Source organism: Bidens hawaiensis, unplaced genomic scaffold (genome assembly GCF_021521415.1).
Source record: "Bidens hawaiensis isolate Kalapana, Puna unplaced genomic scaffold, B.hawaiensis_p1.1 tig00044267_1, whole genome shotgun sequence".
Taxonomy (NCBI): domain Eukaryota; kingdom Viridiplantae; phylum Streptophyta; class Magnoliopsida; order Asterales; family Asteraceae; genus Bidens; species Bidens hawaiensis.
In genome coordinates this window covers 24,986-34,040 of record NW_027497869.1, presented here as the reverse complement: position 1 = coordinate 34,040, position 9,055 = coordinate 24,986, and the positions used below count along the sequence as shown (strand labels likewise).

At 32.3% G+C, this 9,055-nt stretch overlaps 1 protein-coding gene across 1 annotated transcript; it reads left to right on the top strand.

Annotated features, from left to right (window-relative positions):
• Positions 1 to 5,617: 5,617 nt before the first annotated feature.
• Positions 5,618 to 8,675, top strand: LOC143594866 (glucan endo-1,3-beta-glucosidase 11-like). The gene is made up of 3 exons (XM_077074067.1): positions 5,618 to 6,024; positions 6,501 to 7,544; positions 8,488 to 8,675. The coding sequence occupies exons 1-3, from the start codon at positions 5,958 to 5,960 to the stop codon at positions 8,550 to 8,552; spliced, it is 1,176 nt and encodes a 391-aa protein (XP_076930182.1). The 5' UTR covers positions 5,618 to 5,957; the 3' UTR covers positions 8,553 to 8,675.
• Positions 8,676 to 9,055: the final 380 nt, after the last annotated feature.

Sequence of the window (9,055 nt, the reverse complement as noted above, 5' to 3'; positions counted from 1 at the left end):
ATTCCCATCCTGATTATGATATTAAATTTAGCTTGCCGCCATGCGATAAATTATATTAATTGTACTCATTATCGCGTATTCCGATATATGTTACGCTTTTATATTACTATGAGTTATGTGAATAAGATTATTTGTATTCCGATACCCTGAGTACCGCTTCTCGTGGAGTGTCCCACGAGCATGTTGTTGCGGCACCGACAACATGTGCACCAACCGTGACAGTGAGATCAGTTCACGGCGTCTCCTAAGTACAAGTGTGGTACATATGGCTATTAGGAGGCGTATGGATCGATCATAGGATTAATATTAAGGAGATGGATAGCGGGTATGCCAACTCGCTATCTCGTGTGATAAATATGCAGGAGTAGCTACCTGTGTATTGTCACGTTTTATGTTCGATCATGGGTACCTCCGTATGATACAATTTGATTTATTTAATAAGGTTACTTTGCATCGTAAGTTCAAATAAAATTTCGTTTCATTATATTTTAAGTGTTTAAGCCTATTATTCCGTACTGAGCATTCGGCTCATTCCCTTATTTATTTTTATATACAAGTCCACAGGTTACATCGGGCAGGATTAAGTGAGAAGAATAAAATATTAGGAACTTAAGTTTGTAAATTAACCTTAAGTCTAATGTATTATGCATTGACAAGTGAATAAATAAAATTATGTCTTTTGTTCAGAAACCATGTTATTGTGACACGTCAGCCCTTCCAGGCCGGGATGTTACAAAGCTAATCTATATTAGGTATTCATAACCATAATATTAATATATTTATAACAGTTTAGTACTTTTTTTTATCATAAAAACACCACCTTCCATGTGGGTGGTTCTTTCTTTATACAAGTAACTCCCTTTAACAAAAGCAGGTATAATTTTCAAAACCGTTTCAATGCTTCCTTTATCCATATATTTTGGTATGTAAATGCATAAATAAAAGTTTCTATTGAACCAATAAATGGTAGCATTTTATATTTTTGTCTTTGGGTTCACATTAAAAAGAGTAGATAATTAGTTGCACAAAAAGCAAAAGAAGGAATGAGGTCAAATTGAAAGTGAAAGTTGTAGTCCTAGCAATAGCAAGAGATACCTCCAAGCTAAAGTGTTAGGAGGGGCTAGGAAGAAACCATTGCAATTGCAAGTGTCTTTTACTTTCACATTAGACTATTGGGTACATATCATTTAAGCTTATGAAAGGTTATGAAAGAGTCATACGTGGCAGGGAATGAAAATAATGATAGAAAGGCCCCAACACCTCCCAATGGTCATGCGTGAAATGAGGGTGGTCATGTTTGTCATTCCCCACTCTCAGTCAAAATTTTTTGTTTTTTTTTCTTTTTCATTTTCTATATTATTAAATAATATAATGGTAAAGAATGAGGTATAACATAGGTTGAATGGCGTGGTTGAATGATGAAGGAAAAATTGAGTTGCCACTGAGATGACACATGCGTGCGAATGATGGAAAATAAGAAGAATGAACCATAACAAATGGGCTAAGAGTGGAGGTTTAACTTATCATAATTTCGAGTTTTAAATAGGATTGTGATATTTATTAGTTTAAAAATAATGTTACATGCGATTATACTCATTGGAAATGTTTAGTTTTAAGTTCCAGGAAGTTGGTGTTTGAGCAACTTTCTTAGATTTGATGTAAATTGAGTTTGTGTCATTAATTATTAATCATATAGGGTTATTGGATTTTAATAATCACAAGTTTCATGTATATGTTGAAACTAAACGCAAAGAAAATGTTCACATAGAGTGCCAACTGTGAATGTATTTCCCTCTAGCAATTCAATACTTATTTTCCACATCATTAAAAAGCTCACATTGTTACTTCCAAGTTAGTATGAGACTTTTGCAGGAAAATACGTTTAAAATTCGGATTGTCTATAAACCTTTCCTGAGTTGAGACTGAGATTAAACCTAGCCAATAGTGGAAGTTAGGATTACTATAATCCTATAACCCTTAATTACAAAATCATCAACATAAGTATTTTCAATGTCAATTCCGTTATTGAGTTGGTTAACTAGGATTTAAAAAGAAGCGATATTGATATAATCATCACAATTTGTGATTTTGGTGAATCCTCTTAGAAAAGTAGCACAAGCGTGTTAGAAACTAAATATTCGGTGGGGGAACACTTGAAATTAGTAGAAGATAATTGTTAACGATAAAATGGAAGATACAAAAAGCGTGTATTTGAAAGTCTTCTTAAGTATAGAGTATGAATATTGACGACCGTATGTATAAGTCTGAGTTGGCAAGGATAATTGCATGAAACTTTTATCGTCGAGATTGGTACATACATAGAAATTTGTTTTATTATGATTATTAAGACGTGTAAATATGTTTGTACGTGTTTAAAATTAGTAATAAAAGTACATAGTATAACAATATTGGTGCCTACTTTCTATTGTAAGACGCTTTTGAGTTGATGTAAATTCACACCAACCTTTTGGTGATTATCCTCATAAGCATCATCATATCATTTCACCTTTGCTTTTAAGATGATAAACATATTAACTATCGAACATTGACGACGGTTCCTTTTTGGTACCTTTTCAAAACCAATTCACATGTTTTGTTTTTTGCTTTTGTGGTCCAATGAATTAAGTTCAAGCGTCATAGTTGTATGTGGCAAAATGGATGTTTAAGTCAAAACGCCTAATTTTAAAATAAGTTATGTTAATTTTGGTCCCAAAAAAATGTGAAAAAAAGAGCCAAAAGTGTAAATGAGCTTTTATTTTTAATTTTAGTTTTTATATATATTCATTTGCTTTATAGTGTTCATTATTCATATCTAGTAGATTTTTTTTATCTTGCTTCGTATTTTATTACTTAGGTTGGATGGGTGCAGCATATCCACGGTACGGGTTATGCGGCAAGCTTGTACCCATGAGAATACAACCCCACCCATTTGGTACCGCCCTTGTTGGCTTGTTGTATATGGTATATTGGTATGGCGTTGTGATGACAATAGTATGGCGATATAAGCATTGGATAATTACAACAATAATCCTACTTTTGGTTTTGATGAATTCATTACATAGAGATTAGATATGAAGCTCATCGAATGTAATATGTTTTTTTCTAAGTAATAATAACTTATCTATTTAACTTAAAAAAATGTATTGTTATAAAAAGCTAACTAAAACGTTAAAGGAATAGCTTATATAACTAAATGATATATGTATACACGTTTTATTGATTTCGAAAACCCAGTTGCGGTGATTGTAACATTTGATTTCTCAATCTTGCTTTCGTTTTTTCCTTGATTTTGATGGATTTTGGTGTTCTAATCGTCGATGATTTCTTTTTATGGGTTTTATTTTATAATTCAAAATTTTTAAATAATCATAATAACACTTAGAGAAAGAAACAATTTCAAAAAACCAAAAACTCAAAATATTTAAGAAGGAAAGTGCGAAACCTTTTTTTTATTTGTTTAAACATTTTGGTAAATAATTTTAATTAATATGATACTTAATACCTTTATTAGTAAATGATAAATCAATAATCATTCAATGTATTAAAGCTAGATGAGAATGTGAGAGAGAAAAGAGAGTTTATCAAAACTATTTTGAATTTTCAAACAACACCATTTTAATAAATAAAATTTTCATCTACACTTTTTAGATACAACCTATGCTCTACACTTGTGACTTGTTAAATTTGGAATCAAAATCTCTAAAATTTTCATTATTACATTACTTCAAATGAGTCTTAAAATAGTATGTGACAAAAACAATAGGGCGGTTTTAAGCAGGTTAGTAAACTGTCAATAATTAATCCAAATTAATAGTTAAAAAAAGAAAAACAAAACCACTCTATTTTAAATAAGTGAAATTAACACGAAATACGATAATATTTTCAGTTGTATATAATAGTTAATCAAAAGTTAAAGCGCCGATACTAAACATATAAAAAATGTTATAGTTGTTTTATAGAAAGCAAATGATAAGGTCACATCTCATCATTTCAACGTATTGCCCTCTCTTATCCACTTGATAAAACACTACCAAATTCAAGTTAATACGAAAATATTCGCTTTGTTTACACCCTCACCAAAGTTATATATTTTCTTTTTCCCAAATCCCACTTCTTAAGTTAGTAAGAACATTGTCACTAACCTTTTTTTTGTTTTGTTTTTTTTTTCCTTAGACACGCTTTGATATTACTCCTAAACCTAAGTTAAATCCTCAATCCAATAAAAAGGGACACCAGTTATACGCATTGATACCAATAAGCCAAAGTCATGTTAATTAGGATCATTATAATTAACAAAATCGTTGAATTGATTGTGTATGTGTGTACGTATTGATACCAATTAGCCAAATTAATCCGTTAGTTCATTTTGGTAATACGAAGTCACGTTAGTTTTATTATATTGAGTCATTGAATTGTTTGTATTAATAAATATACATGATCAATGGCTCATTTTTGGGCTTTGAATTGGCCTTAATAGGCCTATATATTGTTTTTTCCCCTTATTTACATCAATGTTATTTCTACTACTTACTATTAGTTGTTATTTATTTTATTAATTTCGAACCTAACAAATCCAAAATACATTAATTATACTTATGGATATTACAAACAAATTACATTCCATTTCCTGGTATCACAAACAAATTGCGCTTCATTTCGGATATTACAAATTATAATAACTGATTGACCTCACTCATGCTAATAGACGATCTTTGCATGCATTAACATAGACCACCATATGTTCATACGATCACAATTAAGCAGAGGCAAGCAGAACCAAAGTCGTGTTCTGTGAGAGACGACTTCATGAAGACTAGAAACAATGTGAGAAGCATTGCAGTTAAGGTCGGATTTTGGAGTTGCGTAATTTGATTAGGGAGGTGTTCGAATCAGTATACACCAAGTTCATAGTCTAAGAACAGTGGATCAATGCATTCATCACTTGACTCAGTTGAAAAAAGGGAGCTCTAAGTCAAAGAACAATATATGGGTCAGATCACTTGACTATGTTTTAATCACATCTTGTGTGAGGTGTGACCAGATTTCCGAAATAAGCTAGGACCGGTGTGGTTCTTTCGATCATATTAATAAAAGGCGAAAGAAAGATGAAATTCATGATGATGATTGGAATTAATTAGCTCGAGAAGGATGAAGAAGCAAAGTTGACAAGAGGGCATTAAAAGCATGCAGAGTATTCTCTTATCATGTACAAGAAAAGTCGATGATCGATCATGAATGGGTTTGTGGACCAAAGACGAACGTCACTTCGTATCCAAGACTTAAGTGGAACAAATCAAAATTAAGGGGCAGAATGAAGCGATGATAAAGATAATCGAGAAAAGAGAAAACATAATGATGGCGTTAATCGTAGAGATGTTGCTAAAGTTAAAAGATAAATTATATTTATTTATTTTTTGAGATTTATTAGGAATTAGGATACTTATCATTGTGTCTGCTGGATCCAGTTAATTGTAAATATATATCACTAGATCTAGAGTATAAAAAAACAATTCTAAAAATAATTCTTTTACACAAGAAAACATAATGTTTCTTCTCAAGTAAGTTTTCAATCCAAATGTATCTTTTGTACTGTAGCTTTTACTTGATCCATTAGTTGGATTCATTTCACTCTTTTGAAATAACATATTAAATATTTATATGTAACTAAATAACTTTACCAACTTATATGAAAATTTTCGATTCCTTTTATGTGAAGAAAGAGAGGAGGGTATATTTGACAATGCACCAAAAACTTTGGAAGCTTGTCTTTTTGGACGAATACTTAAAGAGGAAAGAGAGCCCCCCAAACTCAAGTTCAAGGCAACTCTCTCAAACTCTTCATCACCCTTCAATTTCTAACAAGTAAAGTAACGAATTCCTACTACCAAAAACCAAATATTCATATATATTCAAGCACCCTTTTCTCTTTCTAAATCTTTTTCATCTCTCTAAACAATATGGAACTTTGTCTTAGAACAGCTTTCATTGTGCAATGTGTTCTTGGAATTATTCTTTCTTTATCAGGTTTGTTTAGTTTTCATGCATGGGATTCACTAATCATAGCTCATAATGGTAGCAATCATTGATTCTGTTCCTTATAATTGATCTAACCAAATTATTATGATCGGTTATAACTTTATATATTACTACTAAACAAAGGAGTATCGTAAAATTGTAAAAAGAAATTCCCCCCTCTAGATTTTTGGCAGTTTAGCCTACGAAAACCTGTCAGTAATCCGTCAGTAACTGAAATATAATTTATGACAAGATTCCATCTTGGCTTTTGTCGATGTAGTAATCCACGGTTTTCCATCAGAAATCAAAGTACTCAAAACAAGATTTCTGACAGAATATCACCGACGGATACTAGTTTGGTACCAAGTTACCAACAATTTTACAACGGAATCGTTCCTCATTGATATACATGAATAATTACTACTTTCCATTGAATTCATGGTTGTTTTGCATGCTTTTTATAACTTTTCAAAATTTTTTTGTAGAGGTTGGATTCGTTGAATCACTTGGCATCAACTATGGCCAAGTCGGAAACGATTTGCCACCACCGAGCAAAGTTCTCCAGCTTCTAAAATCACTAAAGGTCACAAAAACTCGAATCTACGATACAAATCCGGACATCTTAACCGCATTTGCGGGTTCTGGTGTGGAAATTATTGTGACAGTGGAGAACAATATGCTAGCAACATTAATGGACCCTCAACAAGCTTTACAATGGGTAACAACGCGTATAAAACCCTACTTTCCAGCAACTAAAATCACTGGAATCGCGGTCGGAAATGAAGTTTTCACAGGAGATGATATGTCACTGGTGGATAATTTGGTTCCAGCCATGGTTAGCATACAACAAGCATTGACTCAATTAGGGTTACAACAACATATACAAGTGTCCACACCTTCGTCACTAGCGGTTCTTGCTAACTCATATCCACCATCCGAAGGTATGTTCGTGCCCGAGCTCACAACGATAATGACACAATTGTTACAGTTTCTTTCGACGACAAAATCGCCATTTTGGATCAATGCATACCCTTATTTTGCTTATAAAGATAGCCCTGATAAAATATCCCTAGATTATGCTCTTTTCAACCCTAATTCGGGCATGATCGATCCACATACTAATATGCATTATGACAATATGTTATACGCTCAAGTTGACGCGGTTATATTTGCCATGGCGCAGTTAGGGTTTGGTGGGATTGAAGTTCGGGTCTCTGAGACGGGTTGGCCGTCTAAAGGGGACCCGAATGAAGTTGGTGCAACACCGCAAAATGCGGCTGTTTATAATAAGAATTTGTTGAAAAGACAGATGAGTGGTGAAGGGACACCGTTGAGGCCGAAAATGAGGCTCGAGGTTTACGTGTTTGCGTTGTTTAACGAGGATATGAAGCCTGGCCCGACGTCTGAGAGGAACTACGGGTTTTATAAGCCCGATGGAACGATGGTTTATAATGTTGGGTTGGCGGCTTTATCGACGAGTACAACGCCTTCGGCATCGATCTCGCTTACTTCCATGGCTACCAAGGTAAGTACTTTTGATGTACTTATGATATTCTCACACACTTTACATATATATTACTTACTAGTATCAAGTGTTAAATTATCATGCAAAGGTGGTGTACCTATTGAGTTAATTATTTCTATTGAGAAAATAAATAATGTTCCCAATGAGAAAAAAAAGGTTTACATTTGGTTAAATTATAACTGGAACAGGAGATGGTAGACTTCGGTTATTCAACGTTGTCTGTGATTATAGGCATATAAGGGTGTATTTTGTCATTGAGTTACCTCATATATCAAGACTTTATTCGTTAGTCGTTCAGGAAAAAAGTTTTAAGCGATTGAATAATCTAAATTGAATAGGAAATTGAGATGTCATATAATCACTTAATTTGATTATATATAATTAATTGAATAATCTTGATTGTGGCTTTATGTATATATAATTTGATGATTAAAATATAAGAAAACAAACACGTTGAATATCAATTAATGTAAAGGTTTTTTTTGAAAGACCAACAAAAGATTTTATTCACAAACTAGCAAGAAGCTAGATAAAATTAATTAATGTAAAGGTTAGTAGATCTCATCTGAAATATCCGCTTATATAATATTTCATAAATACATAACTAGTTTTAAAATTATAATTACAAAGTAATTGAAAACAAATTGATTAAATATATATTATATTTTCACTAGTACAATACTAGCTACTATTTATTTTTTTAAGGGTGTCATACTTTACGCTTTGTGCTTTTGTTGGTGCTCTATAGAATGGTATGCATGTGAGCCCATATGTGCACCTACTATACAAATTATATACATTTGACACGTCACACGTCATAGTTTTATAATCAAACTTTCTTGATATAGTGATTCGTCCTAGTTGTTCAATATATTACATATGTTCAACATACACGTCTCATCGGTGGCTTTTTAATCAAATATTGTTATTAATGTTACAGAGAGAAGGAATGGGTCACCAACAACATTTAGCATGCTGGATTTTCGTCTGTATGATGGCAATTGCTATATAGACATTGACATTCGTAGTTATAAGTTTGAAAGCCTATTGTGTACATACTGAATGCCCTACGGCGCTCTGAGCTTCAAGATCCACCACATAATCGTTAATGTGTGCCAAAAGCATTGGTCCTGCTCTGACCAGCTACAAATTAACCAATTATTCATTTTCATGACGGTTACGTATTGTCATGGAAAACCTAATTAATTAGAAGTTGAGAATTGTTGCCAAATTAGTTGGTGAAAAAGGAACATCAGAATATCATAACTAATGTAATTAGTATCATGTGTATTTTAGTATTTTTATTTTATTTTTCAGTATGTTGAATGAAAAAAATTGTTGAATGAAAAAAATATTAGAAATTAATGATATATATTTGGATGTTAATATGATTGGATACAAAGAAAAGTATATACTAGCTTTTGAAGGTGGAATCCATGATTGTTCGCATATATAAAAATTCATAAAGGTTTATGCTGACAAAAATTCAATTCAAAATTATGCCATCAAATGGTT

What these genes read in the sequence shown, in the direction of transcription:
- LOC143594866 (XM_077074067.1), top strand. Translation starts at nt 5,958, where the DNA reads ATGGAACTTTGTCTTAGAACAGCTTTCATTGTGCAATGTGTTCTTGGA. An exon ending in AATTATTCTTTCTTTATCAG is followed by an intron (nt 6,025 to 6,500) that starts GTTTGTTTAGTT and finishes ATTTTTTTGTAG; the next exon opens with AGGTTGGATTCGTTGAATCA. An exon ending in TTCCATGGCTACCAAGGTAA is followed by an intron (nt 7,545 to 8,487) that starts GTACTTTTGATG and finishes TACAGAGAGAAG; the next exon opens with GAATGGGTCACCAACAACAT.